The sequence below is a fragment of the Pogona vitticeps genome, chromosome 5, assembly GCF_051106095.1.
Source record: "Pogona vitticeps strain Pit_001003342236 chromosome 5, PviZW2.1, whole genome shotgun sequence".
Classification (NCBI taxonomy): Eukaryota; Metazoa; Chordata; class Lepidosauria; order Squamata; family Agamidae; genus Pogona; species Pogona vitticeps.
In genome coordinates, this window is record NC_135787.1 from 105,196,076 (window position 1) to 105,221,326 (window position 25,251).

The 25,251-nt window shown below is 41.8% G+C and overlaps 2 protein-coding genes across 2 annotated transcripts; one reads left to right on the plus strand and one right to left on the minus strand.

Annotated features, from left to right (window-relative positions):
• Nucleotides 1-327: 327 nt before the first annotated feature.
• TSPO (translocator protein) lies at nt 328-13,204 on the minus strand. Its single transcript, XM_073000828.2, has 4 exons — nt 13,064-13,204; nt 5,426-5,621; nt 2,608-2,746; nt 328-684 (listed from the first exon to the last, which is right to left on the minus strand). Exons 2-4 carry the CDS (start codon nt 5,611-5,613, stop codon nt 514-516), a joined length of 498 nt encoding a protein of 165 aa, XP_072856929.1. The 5' UTR covers nt 5,614-5,621; nt 13,064-13,204; the 3' UTR covers nt 328-513.
• Nucleotides 13,205-14,843: 1,639 nt separating this feature from the next.
• On the plus strand, nt 14,844-20,524 carry MCAT (malonyl-CoA-acyl carrier protein transacylase). Its single transcript, XM_020808653.3, has 4 exons — nt 14,844-15,298; nt 16,407-16,494; nt 18,374-18,591; nt 19,648-20,524. Exons 1-4 carry the CDS (start codon nt 14,873-14,875, stop codon nt 20,059-20,061), a joined length of 1,146 nt encoding a protein of 381 aa, XP_020664312.3. The 5' UTR covers nt 14,844-14,872; the 3' UTR covers nt 20,062-20,524.
• The last annotated feature ends 4,727 nt before the right edge of the window (nt 20,525-25,251 follow it).

The window sequence follows — 25,251 nt, forward strand, 5'->3', positions numbered from 1 at the left end:
ATTTTTAAGAAATTCCCAGCAGGAGGAATTTTGGCACTTTGCTGAAGAAGCTGTCACGTTTGAAGGCTTTGTCTGTAGCCTTACGTTCTTAGGCTACTTCACAGATTGATGCTCATCATCAAAAAGCTACATGAAGGCAAGAGACAAAGATTCCTCCTGCCTCTCCCACTGTGTTTTAAAATGGGAGTCAGTTTGTAATTCCAGATACAAATGGCTTTGTGATAAGCCAACAATTAGTCTTACAGTGTATGTTTGAACCTGCCTTAAGGTAAACCCTATTATGTAGATTGCAGTAGATGTACACATTGCTCAGAACCACAGAATTCCTCCATTTTCAGCTGAATTTTATTACTATACCTTCATCTAGTAAACTTGTACATTAATTTGAACATTTTGTTTTTACAAATGTCTTAGTAAAATATATTAAGCAATAGGATGGTGGAACTGTAATTTGAAATAGAAAATATTCCCCCCCTTTTTAAAAAAATGCTTTGTAAAAATATGTACATGTTACTAGTGCTTCTTAGGACGATTGGCCTTCCAAATATGGTAGTTCAGCAGGGAGGCAAAGGTTAGCCAGGCTACGTAAGGGTACAACAAATATGCTGCAGTTTTGTTGACATGATACCAGACTGTTGTTGTTGCTGTTGCTGTTCCTGTGGTAAGTAATAAAGTGACCAGCCCCTGAAATAAAACAATGAGGTTGATGAGCACTGAGAGCTACGAAAATCAGCTACATCAAACACCCTACTTTGCTTTAAATCTTACACCAGAGTCATTGTGCTGGGTGAACACAGAACATTTGGTCTGAAACTTATCTGCAGGCCTAAAGTAACCTGGAGGCCAACTTTACTGCATGAATCCAACACACTGACATTTAAAGCACAGCAAATAACAATTGGTTTTGCGGAGCAAAAATACACATATTTGTACTTCTAGATGAGCAGGATTCTAGGAATTTTAGATGTGCTTTACAACCCAAGCCGTATGCTCCTGCAAGCATTAGAGAAATCAGTAGGGATCTACTGCATCAGTTGGGAAAGTGGGATGGAGTTTTAACAGATCGATATATTTAATACTGATTGTTGTGAGGCTCAGGGCAGGTAGGTGTTTGTTCCAGTTGAGCAATATAACAAATATTCATGGGGTGAAGATACAGTGGGCAGAGCTGGTCCTGCTTGACAAGGGCTCAGCTATGAGACTTGATAACTCGTCCTCTCCCAACCAGGCGGTGAGTCAGAAAAACATCTTGTGTACAGAACAACTCACAGCAGCAGCCAGAAATTCAGTTACTTGTGCCAAGTCAAGCAGCCTTTTCTTGACAACTTGTTATATTCTGTCAAGTCAGAATTGACATAGCGATCCTAACTAGGTTTTACCAGGTATTTAAGGAGTGGTTTGAGTGAGTTTCCATAGCAAAACCGGGGAATCAGTCCCAGGTCTCCCGAGTCCTAGTCTATTACTCTGTCCACTACACCATGCTGGCTACTTGACAACAACTGTGTATGTATTTGGAGGCTGGGTGGACTTGCCCTAATCTACGCAGAGTGTGCCATTACGCAATACTATGCAGCCGTTTGGATTTCAGTGTAACATTCCAGCACCTGCTCAATTGCAGTCTCAGCTGCAGAGCATTCCCATGTGGTCAAGGGTCTCAACCTGAACGCACAAGCTTGTTCAGATGAGCTTTAGATCTCATCCACCCTCAAATCCGTACTGAATGATGAACCAGAAGGCCAAAACTGACAAGTTCAAAGGCTTGTTCACTTAAAAGGCAGGTTTGGGATGAAACAGGAATAAGTAGGTTTGATGATCCTTCTCTTAAATTCATCATCAGTATGTATGCAAGATAACAGAACCAAACATCTTACCACCAGATTATTAGAACATTCTCAGAAGCTGCAACAGCCCCAAGGTGTTCTGTTCTGGAGTGGATATGCAGGAATTCTCTGACAGATAAGGAATTCTGGAATGCTGAGGTTCTGGCCATAAAATAATGCAAAGCAGTGCTAGCCATAAAATAAACTTCATAGTCTGTACTGTGATTATACTATTAGGAGACCAAAAAACAAGGGCACGAAGAGCTTTCAAGAGCACAGATCTCTCCTATATTCAAGGCATTCATACATCACCTAATAATCTCCCATTTATACATTTGCCAAACCTTCCTCCATTACCTGTCAAGACACCATGCAGATTATATGTCTCCTATGATTAGCCCCCTCCACCTTTTGCAACCTTTTCAATGCTGTGCAAGGAGGTAACCATGTTAGCCTGTTGTAGCCTTAAAGCACCAACATATTTTATTTGGCATAAAAGCTTTCATTTACTATGGCCCACCTCATCCAATTCCAGTGAGCTGCCTTCAGTTCATGAAAAATTATGCCAAATAAAATTGGTGATCTTTAAAGTGTCACAAGACTTTGTTGTTTAATTTGTGGTCCAGAGACTTACATTTACACTGGCCTAATAAAGGTATTAGTATGGATTGTGGAATTTTAAAAAATAGCTCCCTTTGTTTTTTATTAAAACAGATTTACTTAAGATAGGAAATCTGGAAGAGCATAACGCCATTGTCTGACACTATGAACACAATGCTAAACTTACCCATCCTATTTTGTGTTTTCCAAAAAATATGGGAACCCATGACCAATTGAGTGCTAGCTGTCCTGCATATAGTCCAAGGGGGACCATGGATTTTTCATTGAAGCCTCCCAATTCCTTCCACACGAGATAGGAGCCATATCTGAAAGAAAGGGGGCAATTGTTATCAGAAAATGAACTAGGAATAAAGTATTTTTTTTTAAAAAATGCCTATGCTACAGAAACCCTAAACTTGAAATCATAACACTGCAGAAACTGAGAGATGCTAATGTGTGCATTTTTTCCATGGATTTTGACACATTTCAGGAACACTGGGCTGATATCCTAAGTCCAAACGATAGTGAGTCCACTGAACCAGTTGCTGAGTGGTGCTTCAACACTAACGTGAATTCAATTGATTCAATGTTCTGATCAAATGTGCTCACTTATTAAGTACCTACCATTTCAGCTTGTAACACACAGTTGTGTTTTTTTCCACTAAGGCTGCAGTATAGCATTTGGTGCATTTATAATCAGCCTAGTGCACAAAATGCATATAAACATCAAAAAGTTATTCAACTCTCTTTTATAAGGTGGTTCCCATGCCATCTTGTAGAGCTGCAGGTTTAAATTGAACAAACAGGAAGAATCCTTCAAGTTAGCTGGGATATCTCTGGTCCTGGTTTGGTAGAAGAAGCAAGGAAGGGTGGGGCTGCCTAACACCTCTGCAGCCATTTGTTAAGCAATTTCTCAGTTGAAAAATTGCACTGTGACAAGCTGGAAAGGGCTGCCCAGGGAGGCGCAGAACAGCTGGCCGGCTCCTTCCTGGATTGGTGAGATGACTACAGAGGACCCCAGTGCTGTGCAGCAAACAGTGAGTGGACCATCTGGTTCTGGGGGGAGGGAATGGGTACCTGTTGTGCTGCCATTCATATTCTTATTGATAGGGATACAAATATGACTATTCCATGTCTAATACTGATCAGACAGATAAACTAACAGAAGGGCAACTATCAGCTGACACCAGCAACAAACTCCAAGTAACTTAGAATATATCCAAAGTAAATAAACATAATCCAATAAAACAAATTGGGATTTCTCGTTTAGATAGGGTGCAACAGGACATTCCATCTAAGATGAAAAACTGTGATCCTGGTCACAGGTGAAATCTGATGTTCAAAAACAACACAATCCAGGATGATGCCCAAGTTGCGCACCCTGCCTTTTAGGGGGAATGTAACCCTGTCCAGACTGGTAAAACTAACCCCTAATTGGGCAGGAGAATCCCCTAACAGAACCTCTGTCTTACTAGGATTCAATTTCAACTTGTTCACCACTACCCAGTCCATTATCAAGGACAGGCAGCGCTTTAAGAGACTAACAAGATCCACTGCAGATGTAATAAATGAGAGACAGAGCTGTGTGTCATTAGCATATTGGTGGCAACACACCCCAAATCTCCAGATGACCTCTTGCATAGCTAAGGAGAAATTTGTCTAAGGAGAAATGATGAAGCCCTGAGGGACCCTATAACACAGAGTCTAAGGACCAATACAACCTCTCTGATCTGAACTTTCCGAATACAGCCATCAAGAAAGGACTGGAATCACTGGTAAACCAAGACCCCAATTTCTAACTCTGATAGCCACTCCAGTAGGATACCACGGTCAATGGTATCAGAAGCAGCTGAGAGATCTAGAAGGACCAACAAGGTTACATTTCCCCCCCCCTTTGGATTTCCACAAAAGGTCATCTTGCAGAGTGAACAGAACCAATTCAGTCTCACCATGCAGCCTGAACCCTGAGTGAAATGGATTTGGACTACTGGTGTCATCCAAGAATGCTTGCAACGATACACACCCATCCACCGAGATCAGCTTGCCCATGAAAGAATATTAGAACTAAAGTTGTTTGTATAATCTGTCAATAGGTTGGATTTTTTTTTTCAGAAGAAGGCCATACAATGGTGCCTCCTTAAGACAGGAAAGTAAATGCCCTTCCCACATTGATTATCTGAGTGGCCCACTGCTGGCAGATTTAACAGATTCATGTTGCCCAGCCCTGCCCTAGATTAATACTTCCAGGCTTAACTTTGCTTCTTTCCACACACCTCCTCCTCCTCTCTTTTTCTCTGTCTGTCTTTGAATACGCTACCCAGGTATAGCAGCCTGGTACCAGTTAAACCAACATAGCTCCAGGTAAAATGTTCAAATGGCATCAAACTGAAGTAGATTATAGTGTAGATACACTGCTCTTTGGATGGTAAAACTCCCTCTCTGCTACACACACTACTGGGCTTCCCAAGTGGTGAAGTAAGCAACAGCGACACAGGAATCTATATATCTGATGCCAGTTGAGATCATCGGAGAAGCAGAAGTAAAACTTCCTGCACCAAAATAATGGGAGGAGAAGAGGTGGGACTTGGCCCATATCCTTGTGGGCCAGAATGAGGAACCTCCCTGGGCCAAAGATTCCCCTTCCCTGAATTACACCGACAAAGGATACTGCAAGACACTGACACTTGACAACAGACAGCAAGTCTTAAAAGTCAGGCTACATACAATCTTGAGACAGGCAGGTTGTGAGAGTGGAGAAAAAACACAGAAATCACTTTACTGAGAATCTCTTCTCTTTTTGTTTAAATTTAAAAAGACAATGTTCTAGTGCAAATAATGTGAATAATGCCTGATGAAACTATCAAATCTGGAAGAGTGTTTAGTAGAATTTTAAAAGGCAAATTCAGGTGTCTTCGTGTACAACATTTAAAAAATAACACCAAAATGCACGCACAAAGAAAACCAGCCCTGTCAACAAACAAGAAAACAAGCGTAAGGTTGCATACCCCATTGATGAATATAATGTTGTCCACACAGGTGGGAACACCCAGTTAGGTGGCTTCCAGGATGGCTTCTCCAGGGATTCATACCATGTCGGAAGTTCCTTCTGCACAATCCTAGCTCCCCAAATGCTTCCTGCACTGGGCAAGAGGGTGAAGCCAACTACAGGTCCCCAGGATTGTACCAGTTCCATTACAGATGCTGCAAGAAACACAAACAGGATAGGAGTTTTTCCAAAGTCTCAGGCAAGTAAACTGTCCGAACTCTTGGTGTTTGCCCTGTGGCTGTCACTTGCTGATCCATGTCTGCAAAGCTTCACTTGAAGTTTCTGAGATAGGTATTCTTGAGAAAAATGAAATCCATACATTTCAAAAAACACTGCTTATGGGCTACATCAGTGGTTCTTAACCTTTGTTACTCGGATGCTTTTGAACTGCAACTCCCAGAAACCCCAGTCAGGATAGCTGGTGGTGAAGGCTTCTGGGAGTTGCAGTCCAAAACTCCTAAGTAACCCAAGGTTAAGAACCAGTGGGTCACATGCCTCTGAATACAACTTTCTGGGGGGCAAGGAGCAGGAGATGCCTGTTGCTCCCTTTGCACAATGCAATGCACCTTCTGTCTGTCCAGAATACTGGTCTGTATGGACCACAGCTCAAGAAACAAGCATTTCTTGTTTACGACTACAAATCCTACATTTAATATGAAACTAGGACTTAACTGAGCTGAGTTCTTCTTTTACATCACAAGCTATGGAAAAACAATTTTCTATGCTGCTGGTTATTAGATTACACAGATTCAAAAGTACACGACAAAAATGCCAGACTTTTTTTTTAAGGGTGTGTTTGATTTTGTGGTGTGGTCCATGTTGATACTACACATTTCCCAGTCTTTTGTTTGTAATAGAATAGCACTGGAGTCCCTGGATATCCTCACAGGTTTGCTGTGTTGAATTACTGTTTGTTTTTTTGCCACAAAATAATACTCCACATAAAAAATACCCCTTATTACAGCATTTAAAGGCACAAGAACAGTACTACATTATGGTGGTGGCACCCGAAACAGGTCAGAATTAGGTTCTGAAATCTTCTGACTGAATTTGTACATAGCCTCTTGAGCTTTGTGTATGAGTCATTTCCACTTTCATGAAGAAAGGAAAGCCAACTGACCTAGTCATGAATGCAGAGATTAGAAGTCCCTGTTGTAAAGGTGCTAGCTACAACTACACAGTGAGAAAAATGTGAATGAACTTGCTATAAAGTTGCACCCAGAAAGTCAGGTTTCTCCAGTTTAATTCACTTCAGCCAACCACACAGGAATCAGCAGAGAGGGGGAGGAAGTCAGACTTGTTTGCAGCTTCTTAATGATTTGAATTATCTCCTCCTTTCACTTGGTGCCTAGGTCTGCTAATTTTCTTTTTCCCTTTTCTCCCTCCTTCCCTTTCTCAGGCTTGCTGTTCTAGCACTATCAAAGCTAAGTGACCAAAGAAATGGGTGGGTGGGAGCAAAGAATCAGTGGAGAGAGAGGAGAAAGTTTTGAGGTTGCTCTGCTCTGGCTATACAGATTTGCAGGAGGCACAGGAGCAACTTTCAAATTTTCACACCTCTCTCTACAGATTCTTCTCTCTTTCCCCCCACCTTTATTCAACCTGCTCTAATGCTAGGGCGGCAAGACTTTGAAAGAAAAGAAGAAAAAGAACCAGGATGGGAAGGGAAGATGGAAACAGACACAGGCACCAGGTGTGGGGAGTAGAGGATTCAAAAGACACCTGGTTTCCCCACTGCCCTGCCTTTCACTGCTGCTGGATCTGGCTGAAATGACTTTAAATGCAACAAACCCCTTCACATTGACTCAAGCAATCACACCACCTGAACAAATGCAAAGGCATTCAATAAAAAAAAAAGAACTAATGGCAGAGGAAAACAGTACAGATTGGATGGAAAAACTCTGCACTGACTTTGAAATCATGTAGTCAATGGAAAGTAATATGAATCAGACTGTCCCAAACCAAGGACATTTACTGCATTATTTGTCAATATAGTCAGACCCTCTGAACAGAGAACAAGAATGGAAAAGATCTGGTTATATCCATTTCAGTATAGGCTATTCTCAGCTACTGTTAACATTTTTTAAAGATCTTCTGACTGCTGAATAATGGATGGTAAATATTTATCTCTACAGCCTTGGCATGTGAGAGTAAATGGTTGGCTATTTTCTAAGTCACAAGGTATTTGGACTAAAACATTTAAATATTTTTTTAATATAAAATGAATATGCTACAATACATCTAGGCAGGAAGAAGCCATTTTAGAAAAAAGAAATGTCAATGACTTCGGCCATTTTGGAGAAGAAGAGCAAGGAAAATAAGCTTTTAACTACTGAGGAAAGACAAACAGCAGAAAATAAGGTAATATAAGCAGGTATGGAGTGGAGATGTGTAAAGGAGTAGGAGTAGAGGTTAAAATCAGAAAGCTGATGGAAGAAGATTGAATGGAGTAAACGAAAGTGGCCATACTACTAGCATTAGATCAGTTTGGGACCTGGCACAGGGAGCAGTTGGAGAAACCTGTGTAACTTGTTTCAGATACTGTAATCGCTCAAAAGTTGTTGCTTTTCACAAGTACCAAGCTTTCTTTTTGTGTGCGGTAAGGTAAATACAGGGGAAAGTTCACAGGTACTCCACCCATCTGTTTCTGAAATTCATTCAAGAGTCTTTACTGGGAAACTAGTATGGAAGGGACGTGGTGGCATTCCGGGTTTAACTGCAGAAGCCTCTGTGCTGCAGGGTCAGAAGACCAGCAGTCTTAAGATCGAATCCACACGACAGAGTGAGCTCCCGTCACTTGTCCCAGCTCCTGTCAACCTAGCAGTTCGAAAGCATGTAAAAATGAAAGTAGATAAATAGGTACCACCACGGTGGGAAGGTAATGATGTTCCGTGTATAGTCGCGCTGGCCACGTGACCACGGAAACTGTCTACGAACAAACGCTGGCTCTATGGCTTGGAGACGGGGATGAACACTGCGCCCTACAGTCAGATACGACTGGACTAAACGTCAAGGGGAACCTTTATCTAACTAGTACTATAAACAGATGTCAGCTATCCATCTTTCTTTTTTCCTTCCACTCTGTCTCTCTCAGCTCTGTCAAAACAGAACTTTAGCAGGTTAAGCTTTCTTCAGTGCTACCAGAAATGGTGCAAAACCTCAGCTCTTCAGTTTCTTGTACATTTCAGATGTCTGTTAAACGCAAAAGACAGGGGCAATAGTGTGCCTCCCCAAATATACAAAAGCAGGAACAAAGACAGGAGTTCATTAGCTTTCTAACACAGGTCTTGTTAATAAATTCTAGACTTAGGGTTCTCCCCAGGTTTATGCACATTAAAAGAAATACCCACCAATGCAGATTGATTTTCATTTTATCTTATTTCCAGGTGAGAACCATGGCTGAGTGAGAGTGGGTTTTGCTAGAAAGCTGGTCAGTGTTGTTACAGGTATTTGACTGTATATGTTGGGATGGAAGTGAGCTGAGTTCCCCTTCAAGACTTGGTTTGTTTGTTTTTAATGGGAAACGTAACAAGCTACGGTCTATCCAGCTCATTACAGCTGGTTCCTTGGCCTTGCTTCTGTAAGGAACATGAAGGCGGGATGGATAAAAGATAATGGCCCCTTCTAGTTGGAGGAGAATGCTTTTTGGGGGGATTTCCTCGTGCTCCCTTTCTGATCTTCACAGATCTAGTCAGAACAAGATTTACCACATATACCAAGCCTGGCTAGTTATGTGTACTTATACCTCTCACCCTGGGAAAACTTCCTGTGGACACCTGGGCTCCTGTACATTCAACTATCTGTGTAACAGGTAGAAATGGTTAGGCAACCATTACAGTTCCATATTGGGAAATACATGTGCCTGTTCTGACAAGAGCTCTGTCAGAAAAGAAGGTAGAAATTCAATGAAGCTAATGAATGGATTATTCCTGACTAGCATTTTATGCTTTTTCCTTTCTGTCTAAGATTATGTTTAATGAAGTTGTTCCCCCCCCCCTTTGCCCCATGTTATTCTTATGCTGGGAAAATGTGTGAATGTATGTTAAACTGCTGTTAAAGGCACGGGAGCAGGGGGAAGGGGTCACACCCGCAAAAGGAAAATATTCACCTTGATTTTACAGCTCACACATACCGGGATTTCCAATTGATGTCCCCATGTCCCACTATTCCTAGTGCAGCTGTGGCTTAGACCATATATAATTCTTACTCAGAAGCATCTTTATTTCTGCACAGCTCACTGGTTCTTCACACTGAATTACTTGCTGTTATAAAACAATTTTGTGGGATTTCTGGCATTTCCTCAGCTTGTAAGCACAAAGATATAAAAAGGCCTGCCCCTTCCAAAACAGTACTGTATTTAGCATGTGGCTGAAGAAAAAACACATAGAAATACAGCAAAGAAGCAGGAGATAACACAAGGAAGGGGGCAAAAGAAACATGGTAGAGCTATATAAGTTGCAGCATTTGGAAAGACATATTAGGGTATTATTTACTGGTGCCTATAGGCATACATTATATTAGTGGTGCTCATGAGAAAACCACTTATGCATACAGTATATCACAGAAGTGAGTACACCCCCTCACATTTCATAAATATTTTAGTATATCTTTTCATGTGACAACACTAAAAAAATGACACATGGCTACAATGTAAAGCAGTAAGTATACAGCTTCTATAACAGTGTAAATGTGCTGTCCACTCAAAATAATGCAACACACAGCCATTTGTTGTTGTTTAGTCATTTAGTCGTGTCCAACTCTTCTTGACCTCATGGACCAGAGCACACCAGGCCCTCCTGTCTTCCACTGCCTCCCATGAGTTGGGTCAAATTCATGTTGGTGGATTCAATGACACTGTCCAACCATCTCGTCCTCTGTCATCCCCTTCTCCTCTTGCCTTCACACTTTCCTAACATCAAGGTCTTTTCCAGGGAGTCTTTTCTTCTCATGAGATGGCCAAAGTACTGGAGCCTCAGCTTCAGGATCTGTCCTTCCAGTGAGCACTCAGGGTTGATTTCCTTCAAAATGGATAGGTTTGTTCTCCTTGCAGTCCAGGGGACTCTCCTTTCTTAACTATAATTTGAACCCCACTTCTCCCTCCCCCGGGTCATATTTCTGTAAAATAGGGCAGAGGTTTTTCAAGTAGTTGAAATGCTTTTGCAACCAGCCAAATGATAACAGATGTCAGAAATAAAAGACATTGTTCATACAAATAGTCACAAAGGTTCTAGAATAAAGTGTGTTCAGTTAAAGAAGCAACTTTTCCTCATATTGGGTTTTGAAATCTATCTTGTTTCGTAATGAAAATGATGCAAAATGGTTACTGAGGGTTATAAACCTTTCCACCCATTTTTGTGTAAACTTTCCCTGCCTTGTGTGCACTTATGTTTTTATACACGTTCAGTAGGTTGTACAATATTTTGCTCAAACAAAATTATAGACGAAAACAGGAATCTGTTTTTGTGGGGATTTTTAAGTCCAGCTACTACCACTCCACTATTAATTAATATAGTAGATGACCACAGAATGATTATTAGAGTTCAAGCAGATCAACAACAAATCAGATGCTCTTGCTATGCATACTGCCAAATTAATTTGTCTCTTAAAATCAAATAGCGGAAGATGGTGATGACAATTTTGTCATGCTAGAATTTAGCAAGTCAACCCCTCCACCAGAGTGAAATGGGGCTAAACATTTCAGCTATTTAATTTGTGCATCAAACTGTCATTGCAACTTAAGAAGTCTTAAAGTGGTGGTTATATTAGTCTGTTCTCAGCATAGCAAAATAACCAGCCCATCAAAGATTGTGTTTATGGCACAGACAGGTTGATTTTAATGTACACTTTCATGGATTATAATCCATCTTCATATCTATGGTGTACAAAATTCAAGCAGAATCTTATTTCTGGTGTCTGCTTTCCAAAAGAGGTGGGATCAGAGTAAAATAGAATACAGAAAATATAGATCTATATAATCCACAAAACTGTGTGCTGAAATAAATTTTGTTGCAGTATTTAAAAATGCCACAAGCCTCTCTTTTCTTCCTAATCATGTACTTGTCTGATAAGAAACATTGACCTGAAGAAAAAATACTGTATAAGTATCATTTACTGTTAAATTATACCTGTTGTGTAACCTGGAAAGGTTAGTTACTTAACAAAGGTAAGAACTGCATTCTCACTACTCAGCTCTTCTTTTGACATTCCTACATGGCAACAAGTTTCCCACACAGATAAGGCATTTGGCAAAGAATATTAAGGCAAGTTTTACAGCATGAGATTGTCTGCCATTGAAAGTATTTAGATCTAAGACATATTACATTAAATGGATTTAAATCACATTTTTTTTAAAAATTAAAAATCATTTCCAAAATCCCCTTTTAAAAAATTCAATTACGAACTGTGATTCAAATAAATTTGATTTAAATCAAATTCACCCAGCATGTTAGAAAGCTCTGTTATTCATATTTGTCGAAATGCTTCAAGGAAGCGAATGACCTTTCATAAACACACTATTACTGTTCCTTACAGAAGTTCAGGTTCTGAAAATTAACACATGCTGGCACATGTCTGATGCTTGCTTTCTTCAGAAGCCGCTGTTAGAGGAAGATTAAAGTAACCTATGTATTTCTTCCCCATAAGCATGCTATTAATGGTCCTCAATATATACATAGTTGGGTGAAATTACAAGTTGGATTTCTGCCTTAGATGTGGCTATCAAGGCTTCCATCTTGAAAATGTGGCAACTGAGACAAGAACATAAAATTTCAGTTTTCCTACATAGCCCTCAGGAAGAGACTTCCCTGTGAAATGCTCTAGACCTCTCTACAAAATCTTTAAAATAGCTCAGAAAATTTTTCACTTTTCACAAGCAATGTATATCACCAAACACCCATACCATGAAACTTGTTTGGCCTAGTCATCAATTCAGCCCTTGTATTTGCAGTCCTTTTGCAACACATACAATAGGCATTAGATATATACTATATACAGTATATATATATGCTCCGTTTAGAACTAACCTTGAACTATTGCTGTTAACCTTGTTCTGCTGTAAGCAAACAGCACTAGTAACAAATGCAGTTCCTTGTTATTCTTACTGTGCTTTAAGAATGCACTGGATAAGTGGTTTTCTAATGTTTGCCAATCTTCGGTGGGAACAGAGGAAATCTGTCAACATATTAGAGAAGTTACAGGAATCCTGTATATATGCAATAAGCTTCTCCTACTCCTCCTATCCAGCTGATAAAACGGACTGCAAGGATTTGGCATTTTTGCTTTACATTCAACAGTTATCCAGTCAGTAAGCAAGTACAGTACACGAATTCTGCACCCAAGTAACCACCCCAGGCGATGTGTTATGAACTGGAAAGTGCATTTCCTCCCCCAGCAATCATCAATTGTGACTCCTTCTGCCACAGCAGCTTAACAGGGCCGAATTCCCTTTTGAAAGTCAGGCGCTGCTTTCCAGCTTCCTTGCTATCAAGATTATTAATAATTTAAAAAAAATCGATGGATCGCTCTCTGCAGTGGTCCAAGCCACAGTCTCCGTAGAAATCCGCTGAAACAAACGATTTGTAAAAGGAACTCGGTGGATTACCTGCCGCTGTTCGGTGGCGGATGCCCGGACGAGGTCACTGGAGCGGAGAAAACTACAGAAACTGAAACTGTAGCTGAGAGAAACTCGCGGGTGCGGCTCAGAGGCATCCACATCCCGCCTACATGCGCGCCCAGAGCAGACCCGGTTGCAGCCCGGCTATAGGCTCCTCGAGTGGAATCGGAGGCGGAGCTGCTGCAACTCGGGCGCCCGGACCGACGCTTCTTGCGGGTGTCGCAACGCGCCCCCCCCCCCCAGCTCGAGGGCAAAAGGGAGGAAAGTCTGCCATTTCGTGCGGGTGAATCGTGAATAATTCGAGAGGCTTCGTTCTCTTCTAGAACCCGAGCGTTGGGTTTAAAACCTCCAGAGCCTGGGCTCCTGACAATTTAGGGTCCTCTGCATTTAAACTGGGGACCGTGACTCAAAGTGTTTGGCACCAGCTGCCAAAGAGCAAGGCTTCTCTCCGCCACTGTCTACAATTGTTTGCTACTTTGTTCTTCTTTACAGACGGGAAAGTTGCTGTTCTCGAATACAACTCCCAGAGTGCCACAGTAGTTATAACCAAAATTTATTTATTTAATAAACCAAAGTTCCGGGTCCCCCCCCCCCCCCGCCACGTGTAGTCAGGGTAGTTCACAATACAAGCATCTTATCAGTATTTTTAAAAAACAACTTTAAAACAAACAACTTTTTGCAAGATGACATTCCACGAACAGCTTTGGCAGCAGTTCTTAGCTACCAAGGACGTCCTGGCGCTGCGGGCTAAACCGCAGAAGCCTCTGTGCTGCAGGGTCAGAAGACCAGAAGTCCGAAGATCGAATCCACGCGACGGAGTGAGCTCCCGTCCCTTTGTCCGAGCTCCTGGCACAGCAGTCCATTCTTCATGCAACCAAAATAGCACTATCCATATACAGGGGAGGAAATAGGGAGGTACCCCCAAATATCTGGAAGATACCATGTGAGGGAAAGCTGTTTTAGTATGTAGATAGTTCTAATACAGGGGGGCGTGGTGGCACTGCAGGTTAAACCACAGAAGCCTCTGTGCTGCAGGGTCAGAAGACCAGCAGTCCTAAGATCGAATCCAGGCGATGGAGTGAGCTCCCGTCGCTTTGTCCCAGCTCCTGGCAATCTAGCAGTTCGAAAGCATGCAAAATGCAAGTAGATAAATAGGTACCATCTCGGTGGGAAGGTAAACAGCATTCCGAAGTCGCGGTGGCCACCTGACCACGGAAACTGTCTTCCGACAAACGCTGGCTCTACGGTTTGGAGACGGGGATGAGCACTGCGCCCTAGAGTCGGACCGGACTGGACTAAATGTAAAGGGGAACCTTTACCTTTACCTTAGCAGTCTACAAATTTCTGCATGATTAGCCAAATATTACAGTATTAAGGAATACCTATTTGCAAATTGCAACGAAGGAATAAAAATCATGATCCCCGGAGACACCTACAGCCTAACTGGATCTATTTTGAGGGTAGAGTCTGCCCCTTTTGAAGATCCGGCGCGACTCCCCCAGCTGTCCCGGCATTGACACCAAAAGCACCGATCCGGGCAGTTCTGTAGCAGTCATTTTCTTTCCCTCAATTGCCTGAGTGGACGTCCAGAAGCATAGGGTAGTAATGTTAACAGTCACCCAGTACCCATTTTTGAACGGAACACTTTCTCTTACGACTCGTTTTTCCCTGAAAACAGGAAGGCTTTTGCGCACGGACCCAGGCCGTGTCTTTCTACTGGACGCACGCTCCGTTGTCGTAGCAACCGTCTGGGCTCGTCCAATCCTACTGCGGCTTGCCACGTGAGGTCCGCCAGCCATGAGTTTCCGGGTTCCTTGGTTTGCAGCGCGGCGATGGCTGAGCCGGGGCAGAAGCCCCAAAGAGCCCGACGTGGGCCCGGGGGCGAAAGTGGCAGACCTGCTAGAGGAGGCGATGGTTGGGGAAGAGGAGGAGGGAGGAGCGAGCGAGGAGCCGCCGCCGAGGACGAGGCGGGTGCCCGAAGAGGCCTCGGTGCTTCTCTTCCCTGGCCAGGGCAGCCAGTTCGTGGGCATGGGCCGCGGACTGCTGCGCTACCCGAACGTGCCGGACCTTTTCCAGGTGGCTAAGGAAGTGCTTGGCTACGACCTGTTGGACCTCTGCCTAAACGGGCCCCGCGCCGAACTGGACCGCACCGTACACAGCCAGCCCGCCGTTTTCGTCAGCTCCCTGGCCGCCCTGGAGAAACTGCACCATCAGTGTCCGACGGTGAGTCTGCAGGCGGAAGAGGCCCAATTTTGAATTGGGGTGGCCTGAGTTTTATGAGCGTCAACATTCATTATAATCAGGCCTCTCGAAGTGGGAAGGAGATGGAACCTTCCGCTCTGTTCTAGGGTCACTACTCTGTGCCACAGGAGTGACACTCTTTCTGGCTCTTATATACAGTTTGCTGCTATAGGTGAAGATCTGTGGAGTAGGACTCCAAAATCAGAGTTCCACCAAATAACAACTCATTAGAAATGAGGTGGGTGACTGCTTGTAAGGCTCCCATCTCAGGCAGAGAGGTGGCCAAGAATGAGAAATCCTGTTCACTTTAAAGCTGTGGATAGTCTGAAGGACCTTGTTTGATCTACAGCTTCAGGTGCACTCTGGAGCCCTCCCCTTCACCCCCTCCATCAGGAAGAAGTCTGGAGAGCAGGCTGGGTGACAGCCTTGGTCTTGATTCTGAAAGGAAGGAAGTGGGGTTTCAGGGGTGTGGATTCAGCAGGTGGATGGTCTACCTCCTCTGCTCTTTCCGGTGGTATCCAACATCCTTGTCATCCTACCCAATCCACCCTTTTGTCTGAGAAGGAGAAGTCTGGAGTGGGGTGGTGAGGTGGGCAGTGGCTTGCGGGTCAGCACATGCATGCTAAAATAGTTTTCCACTTTGGAAGGAAATGGTAGGGAGCTTTTTAGCCCAATTTTACTTTGTCTCTTTTTGAAAATTGTACTTCTGCATAACTCTGTCCTCTGAACCTCCTTAGGCTTCCATCTCGTGGATGGTGCTAGAGTACTTTCTTACATTGAATGATCTGTTGGAATTTATTAGCATTGCAGCTGTTTCTAGAATAGTGACCAGAAGCCTGTTGCTGTTTTTACCCTGCATAAGGGAAGTCACATACAGTAAATCTTGCTGACACCTTGCTACAAATTAATGAGTTGCCTGGGCCTGGACCCAATCAGGTGCAAACAGCTAGCAACTTCTTAATGCATGGCAGCTGGCTGGCAAGAATAATGCCATTTTCCTTATGCAAACATAAATTGACAATAGGATTCCGGCCGTGAGTATTTAGCTTCCTGAATGTGACATATTTTGAGACTTGGTTAATTCCTACAGGTAGTTGAAAACTGTGTTGCAGCTGCTGGATTCAGCATAGGCGAATATGCAGCCCTTGTTTTTGCAGGAGCCATGGATTATTCTGAAGGTATTATAAAACATCTATTTGCTATAATATTAAAGCTTTATCTTTCATGTAACATGCTTGCAGTATCAGCATTGTATTGTGGTTGATGCAATGACACATTAGCTCATAATATCCACTAAGATCCACCTGCTTATATCTTCCTGAAACACAAAGTGAAGATATGCATTTTTCTGTTGCTTAGGTAGGGAAACTGTAAATCAAAAATAATTTATTTAATTCCTTTTGTGATCTTGCAAGAAATCAAAATTACAGTGGTGCCCCACATAGCAATGATTATCGGTTCAGAAAAAATCGTCGCTATACGGATTTGTCGCTATGCGGGGGAAAAAAAGCCCATAGGAACGCATTAAAACACGTTTAATGCGTTCCTATGGGGGAAAAACTCACAGTTCTGCGAAAATCCTCCATGCGGCCACCATTTTCGCTGCCCGGTAAGCAAGGAAAGGGTGTGAAAACACTGCGGGAGGCCATTTGCTTTACCCGGCGGCCATTTTGGAACCGCCGGTCAGCTGTTAGAAAACTGGGCGTTTGCAATGATTGGGGGAAGTGATCATTGCAAACGCCTCATTTTCGCACAGCTGATCGGCGGGGCTGCATGATCTTCGCAAAAGCCCGCCGATCAGCCGTGCAAAAATGGGGCGTTTGCGACGATCGCTTCCCCCCCCAATCATCGCAAACACCCCATTTTTGCACAGCTGATCGGCGGGGCCACGCGATCTTCGCAAAGGCCCGCCAATCAGCTGTGCGAAAATGGGGTGTTTGTGATGATCAGGGGGGAGGCGATCATCGCAAAGCGATTTTTCCCCATAGGGAACATCGCAATGCGATGGCAAAAACGATCGCAAAATCTTCATCTCTATGCGAATTCGTCGTTAAACGGGGCACCCATTAAGCGAGGCACCACTGTAGTTTATTTGATGGGTAAATAACATTTTCATCAATATATATGATATGTGAGTTCAAGTACAGTGGACCCTTGACTTACAGACGGCTTGACTTACAGACTTTTTGAGTTACAGACTTCTCTGGCCGCAAAATTTAGGTTTGACTTGCAGCCTGAGAATTGACTTACAGACCAGAAAAAAACCCAAAATGGAACAAAAATGGCCTGTTACGGGATTAATCGGTTTTCAATGCACTGTAGGTCAGTGGAGACTTGACCTACAGACTTTTTAACTTGAGAACCGCCTTCCAATACAGATTAAGTTCTCAAGTCAAGACCCCACTGTACTGTATCTAATCAAGATGTGCAGATCTAGTTCTAGTTTGTTACTCTGTTTGCTAATTAATTGTTTTCCATTTCATTCATATGAAACGATGGTTAAGGAGGCTCAACCATAATTCGGTTAACCTTCCTTAACTATGCTATGACATGATGTCTATATGGACTGATTGTGGCAGTTAAACCAAAGTGAAAGCATTGAAGAAATGTCCTTATTTCTTTAGGTCCCTATAGAAATGCAAATTTCCACCTTTCATTCAAAATTAGTTCTTATCAGTGGTGCTTTAGGGAAACCTGTACTCCTTTGGGTGTTTATCAGACATTCCTCATCAATGATGGGCAGGCAGTGCACAATTGCAGAAGAATATGTTGGGTATATTGCAGAATTCAGTTTTAAATCAAATGGGACAATAATAAACTCTTGTAGGCCATTCCAGATTCCACAGGACTCACATTACACATTAAAACATGTCCTGGAATCTTTTGCAACATATAAATAATGTAGTAGCTGGTTTGGTTTCTGAAGGGGTCACTACAAATAGAATTGAAGACTGCATTATTATTTGTGAAGTTGTGGTAGTTTTTCTTACAGAAATTGCTGAATTTATTTCAATATGAGGCCAAGTTTGCTAGATTTTTCTTCTTTCTTTTCTCTAGCATTGTATGCAGTAAAGGTGCGTGCTGAAGCCATGCAAGAGGCATCGGAAGCTGTCCCAAGTGGAATGCTATCTGTCCTTGGCCGGTATAACACAGATTATGTTGCCGCTTGCTCGGAAGCTCGTGAATATTGCAGATCAATGAATATAGAAAATCCAGTATGTGAAGTTTCAAACTACTTGTTTCCAGATGGCAGAGTCATTGCAGGGCACTTGCAGGTATTATTTCAAAATGATGTTCTGATTATTTTAGAAAGAGTAAAACTTTTCATTAATGTTGTTAAGAGCAACCAATACCAGTCTCAAAGGGCAAAGGACCATTTTTTTAGTTTGGCTGCTAGACTGGAGCCAGACTCCCAGATTGTTGTGGCTGAAGTAGGAAGATATGTGGTCAAAGTGACTAATTAGCTTCTTTAATTGTTTATATTAGTATTAGTAGGCATCCTTCAGTCTCAAGAGACTATGGTAACATACTCTGACTAGAGGTCTTAGAACAGCGTCTAGTGTGGCTGAGAAGCCCAATTCAAGAGTGACAATCCCTTCTACACTGAAGACAGTGCCCCCTGTCCAGCTCCCTGATTTTGCTGGTTTCGGGATTGCCACTTTGCCTCAGCCTGCTGAACAAGTGTCTCTTCAAATAGACTGCCCCATGGTTAAGTCTTGCATGCATTTCAGCTGGACCTTGGTCTTCGCTCTCAAACTAGAGAGATTAAAGAGCTTTCCATCTGATCTAGTCCAGAGATAGACACCTTCTGTTGCAGGTGCTTCTGCATGACAGCAAAAAGGATCTCAAACAGAGTCTGTGCGAGGACACAGGCCTGTTTCACTCCGCTTCAGATGTCAAAGGGATCTGATGTTGAGCCATCAAAAACTACAGTGGCCTTCATTTCCTCATGAAATATAAAAAAATTCTCCCCCTAATGGTAGAGAACAGGTTAACCGGTTTTGCATAAGTTCCTATGGGAATGAATGCTTTGACTTAAAAACCATGCCTTGACATAAGAACAAAAAACAGCCGGAACGGATTAATCGGGTTTCAGTGCATTCCTATGGGAAATGCTGCTTTGACTTACGAAGGTTTTGACTTACGAACACCATTTCATTATGGCTTAAGTTCATAAGTCAAGGCACCACTGTACTTTTTCTTGTGGATGTTAAGATGGGTAATCAAAAACTGTTAACCTGTACCAATTTCTTCAAAACGTGATTACATGAATAGCAGCTAGGGATTGGGTGTGGTAACTTTTTAATGTGTCTGTTTCTTTTTCATTTCAGGCTTTGCAGTTTTTGCAGAAAAATTCTAAAAAATACTCATTTGCACGTGTAAAAATGTTGCCAGTCAGTGGTGCTTTCCATACTCAACTTATGGAATCAGCAGCAGAACCTTTATCTGAAGTCCTCAAATCAATTAACATTCAACCACCTCTTATCCCTGTCTATTCAAATGTGAACAGCAAGAGATACAAACAGCCCAAACACATCCAAGATTTGTTAGTGGAGCAGTTGGTTTCACCAGTGAAATGGGAACAAACAATGCATGTCATCTATGAAAGGAAACAAGGAATAAGTTTTCCTTTAACGTATGAAGTTGGACCTGGGAAGCAACTAGGAACAATCCTAAAAAGCTGCAATCTGAAGGCCTGGAGATTCTATAAAAACATTGACATTTCAGAAGAGGAAGAAAACTAAGAAGAAAACACAAATATGCCTTTAAGAAAAGTTTTCATGGTAAATTCTGCTCTTGTTCGCTGTCTGATGTTATGGACTTATTATTAATGATAAATCGATTTATTATAAATCTTGGTAGCATTTGTAGAATACATAATAAAACCCCTGTTGTTGAAGACACAGTTATAAGGTATGTTGACATTTGCTTCCTCTAGAACAGTGGTCCCCAAACTTGGGCCTCCAGATGTTCTTGGACTACAACTCCCAGAAGCCTTCACCACCACCTCTGCTGGCCAGGATTTCTGTGCTTAGAACTACTGTGCTTAGAAGAATTGTTAACATGTGAGCAAAAGTTCTACTCTGAGCCATTCTGAGCCTTCCTTCTACAGATAGATAGATTTGCTTACAAACCTCTGCCACGGGGCAATCTGTTATGTATCTTAAGACAAAGTTTTTTAATAAACTGCCCAAAGTTTTAAGCAGACTACAATCTCAGAAAGTGGTGTGAAATTAACCAAGCAGAAATGGTTCTGAGAAGAGGCTGGAAGGGAAACCACAATGAAAACATATGTAATATGCTGTATCTTTTTGGATGAAGGGTGGGATATGAATTTGATGAATAACAGGTACCGGAAGTTGGTAGATAATTTTTGCCAATGTGATACAAAAGAAACTTTTTGCAGAGAAAGGATAACAAGAAAAAAAATGTATGCCAGAGTCTATAACAAAACTGCCAGGTCAGGTTTAAAAAGGATTAAACATTAAAGAATAGTGGATTAGAGAACCTTTCTAGCAGTATTTGAAGCTGTCTTCTGGAAAAGTACAACAGCAGTGTGTAATGTTTTTTAAAAATATTGTTGTTAGCTTTGCTGGTACATGTTGATAGGCATGCACAAGCCAAAACATTAGGAGTCAAATTCTAACAGGAGCCGTATGGCCTCTTGAAGGGCCCTGGCATATTCAAAGTGGGTCACAACAAAGTTTTATTCTGTTTTTCTGTTCATCTGTTTGCATCAATTCCTTGTTTGACAGAGGCTATAGAACTTGAGAAGAGCTCCTGAAAGGGCTGTCGCCAAAACAAACAAAAAGGTTGAAAATGGCTAGTGCTATACATTTATTTGTAAAATCACAGATTTTTTAATTTCAGGAAGAAATGTATTATAATTATTAAATCTAAGTCATTAAATAATTAATGATTATTGAATTGTAAATATAAGTAGATAAATACATATACCTATAAATAATTATGCTATTCCTATTATACACAACCCACCAAATATGGACTGGATTTAGTTATCAGGTCATTCCCAAGGACCTACAGTATTCGTAGGTAGTTCCTTAAACTATGTGGTGTTCCAAGTAAGAACTGGTGTATGATGATCTCATTTACACCTAGAGTGCAAAGATGAGTTTTCTAGGTCTTCAGTATTGCAACTAAAGCACCAATTACAACTGGAACAATAATAGTATTATTATTTCAGTTTAGGTTTGTTGCTTCCAGTCTTTCAAAACAGGTACATAATTTTAGCATGCTTTTTATTTATGCAATTTATTTATGAATGTGAATTTCATGTGCAAAACTGCCTGCAGGAAAACAAAGTATCGGTTGTCACCTGAATTTTATTTTGGCAGACAGCAACAACTTTTAGCATGCTTTATTAAGAAATCCAAGAAAGAATAGATACTCACAAACTTCGACTTCACAGGTCAGCGAGTCAAAAACTGAGAGCTTCTTTCCCTCCTACTCTGTTATGGAATTCCGGAAGACTTTACGAAGCCTCAGCCTGAGTAGTACTTTCAGAGGTTTTATGAGATCCATTAGTTTGGAGTGGCCTTTGGTGCTCAGTGGTAAGGTGGGAAAGGGTAGGGAAGCTTTTGTGACTTTCATTCAGTTTTGTTTGTTCCTGACCCAGCCTTCAAGGTAAGTCAAGAAAAAAATCTAAATGACAGTGTGAGAAAGGTGTCTCATTAGATATCCAGGTCAATAATATGATATGGTTTTGTGACAATGGCTGCAGCCTATTTAACTTGGAGATATTTATGTAACATGGCACAGGATTCTAACCAGTGTATGGGAGTCTTAATCAGTGCTCTGCATTGGTGAGAAAGGAAAATAGGCATAGTTGCCACAATGAAACTGTCAGTAGACATAGTTGCCACAATGAAACTGTCAGTAATGATTCTGAAACTAGAGATTCTCTACCAAGTTACAGGTACAAATTCCACTCTCAATGTGTGTAAACATTAGCTGCAGTAAAGTTAAAAGGTCTTTGTGTCCTTTATCATAAGGGTGTGGCCTAATGTCAGCTTCATGTTTAAATTTCCGCTGATAAGCAGATAGATGGTAATAAGCAAGGTGCGGTCTTTCGATTCTTTTTTTTTTAAGGTGCTGCTTGAGCCTGGGTTTTGTTGCTATACTGGATTATATATGGCAACAAATTACTGCAAGTCTTAAAATGTATTTTCTAAAATTTGGAAGTTTTTTTTTTTAATTAAAGGTGGGAATCATGTAGTTTGGGGCCATGTGTGGGCTCCAAGGTCATTTGTGACTTTCAGAGCCCCAGAGAGGGGCATCCTGCATTTGTTCTATAATTCCCACATATCTTTACATTATCATGTTTCCCCAAAAATAAGACAGGGTCTTATATTAATTTTTGCTCCAAAAAACGCATTAAGGCTTATTTTCAGGGGATTTTTTTTCATCTACAACAATCTACATTTATTCAAATACAGTCATGCCATCCTCTGGTTGCTGCACAGTGGTGGAGGGCAGGGTTTGACTTCACTGGGGCTTATTTTGGGGGTAGGCCTTGTATTACGAGCATCCTGAAAAATCATACTAGGCCTTATTTTTAGGTTAGGTCTTATTTTAAGAGAAAGAGGGTATCTAGGGGGCACAGCTCTCTATTGTTTTAGCAAAACAATTTTTAAAAATTTGCTTTGTTTGAAAGTTGAAAATGCGTGTGCGGTGGGTGGGATACAGTTTGATGAGTAGAGATGACATAGTTGTTTCCTGTTTCATGCAGAAAAAAATCCTCCCTCTGCTCACCATTTAATACAGTTTTGCTGTCATGGTTTATCATCTCTTGCTTGTGTGTTTGTTTATACAACAATGTACACAGATTTATATACTGTATATATAAGTATCCATGTGCAAAGCAGTCAATTCTTTATGCAACCAAAATAGCACTATCCATATATAGAGGAGAAAATAGGGAACAGCCTTGGAGGTACCCCCAAATATCTGGAAGATACCATGTGAGGGAAAGCTGTTTTAGTATGTAGATAGTTCTAATACAGGGGGAAGTGGTGGTGCTGCAGGTTAAACCACAGAAGCCTCTGTGCTGCAGGGTCAGAAGACCAGCAGTCGTAAGATCAAATCCATGCAACAGAGTGAGCTCCCATCACTTGTCCCAGCTCCTGCCAACCTAGCAGTTTGAAAGTATGTAAATGCGAGTAGATAAACAGGTACCACCATGGTGGGAAGGTAATGGTGTTCGGTGTCTAGTTGTGCTGGCCACGTGACCACGGAAAATGTCTACGGACAAACGCTGGCTCTGCAGCTTGGAGACGGGGATGAGTACCGCGCCCTGGAGTCAGACACGATTGGACTAAATATCAAGGGAAACGTTTACCTTTACATAGTTCTAATACAGTAGAACTTCGTGATTCGCTAAACAATCTGGATCAGAGTGCTGTCCTCTGAAGATGCCAGCCACAGAGACTGGCAAAACGTTAGGAAGAACAACCTTCAGAACACAGCCAAAGAGCCCGAAAAACCCACAACAACCATTAGATTCCGGCATTGAAAGCCTTCGTGAACACATTACAGTGGTGCCTCACTTAACGAGCGCACTGTATAACGAAGAATCCGCATAGCGATCCCTTTTTGGGAAACATCGCTGGAGGGGTAAGTTTTGGCGCCTATTGGAACGCATTAAACTAAGTTTAATGCGTTCCATTAGGCTTTTCCTGCCCCGTACAGCGATGTTTTCGCATAGCGAAGGTTAATCCGGAACGGATTAACCTCGCTATGCGGGGCACCACTGTAAATCTGGATTTTTTTCAGTAGCTATTTCAGAAAGCTGTTTTCCTATAAGCTAACTATGGAATCCTTATAAGGTGTTTTAAGTGAAATCCTTTGAAAGTGTAATTGGAAATCCCACTGAATTCAACAGGATTTACTCCTAATATGCATTGCATCCCAAGTGCTTTATAACTAGAGAAAAATCTTCTAGGTCAGGGTCAGTTCATACATAATGTCAAACTGTTCTTTGGTACTAAAGAAGGGAGAATTGTGAATGAGTGCTACATTCTTCTCTGTCCGTTCTTTACAAGTAGGTCCTGCCTAATAAAACTCCATTCTGATTTACAGCAAAGTGCAGTTTTCCTTCACATCTAAAGCAACAAATTAGGGTTTTGTTTGTGTAGCCAAACAGGATTGCAAGTCAAGATCAAATCCAAGTTTAAAGGGCATTGTTTGCTGGGTAAAAGGAAATGGTGATCACACTGCACAAGCAACAGAGGAGGAAGAATACAAGTATAGGATCTGTTCCTATAATAAGCCATGGTTTGGCGATATATATGAAGTGACCCATAGTGAATTACTGGTGCTTCATTATGGAGAACAGTTTTATGGTTTTATATTTTACGAATCCGCATAGCGATGCGTTTTTGCGATCGCTAATGTGATCGCATTGCGATGTTTAGATAGGCCAAAAATCAGCTGATCGGCGGTTCCAAAATGGCTGCTGGAAGAAGAAAATGGCCACCCGCTCCATTTTCGCGCCCTGCCCTTGCTTACCGAGGCCGCGAAAATGGCGGCCGGATTGGGAATCTTTGCTTACCGGTGAGTTTTTGCCCCATAGGAACGCATTAAACAGAGTTCCGTTTAGCAATGTTTCCGGATAGCGACGTTAATACAGGAACGGATTAACGTCGCTATGCGGGGCACCACTGTACGTATCAAAGTCAAATGAACTAAATCACATACTATTCCTGTATTTTGGAGGGGAATTCATGTTCAAATGTGACCCCATTAACAAAAAGCTCTTAGCATAAAAAAACAAAAGATCCTAGCATGTTGGAGAATACAGTGAGACCCTTTCCCTGTTATGCCAGCTCTATAAGTTTTATGTTGGATCAATGGTTGTGCCCCACCCCGGCTTTCAATTTCCAATGATACAGTCCAGGAACTACAGTATGTGATTC

Excerpts from the sequence above, each read along its gene's own strand:
- TSPO (XM_073000828.2), bottom strand. The coding sequence starts at position 5,613 with ATGGAACTGGTACAATCCTGGGGACCTGTAGTTGGCTTCACCCTCTTG. Across the intron at positions 2,747-5,425 it reads ACATTATATTCATCAATGGG|ATATGGCTCCTATCTCGTGT; the intron begins GTATGCAACCTT and ends CCTTTCTTTCAG. Across the intron at positions 685-2,607 it reads GAAAACACAAAATAGGATGG|GGGCTGGTCACTTTATTACT; the intron begins GTAAGTTTAGCA and ends GTTTTATTTCAG.
- MCAT (XM_020808653.3), top strand. The coding sequence starts at position 14,873 with ATGAGTTTCCGGGTTCCTTGGTTTGCAGCGCGGCGATGGCTGAGCCGG. Across the intron at positions 15,299-16,406 it reads TGCACCATCAGTGTCCGACG|GTAGTTGAAAACTGTGTTGC; the intron begins GTGAGTCTGCAG and ends TAATTCCTACAG. Across the intron at positions 16,495-18,373 it reads AGCCATGGATTATTCTGAAG|CATTGTATGCAGTAAAGGTG; the intron begins GTATTATAAAAC and ends TCTTTTCTCTAG.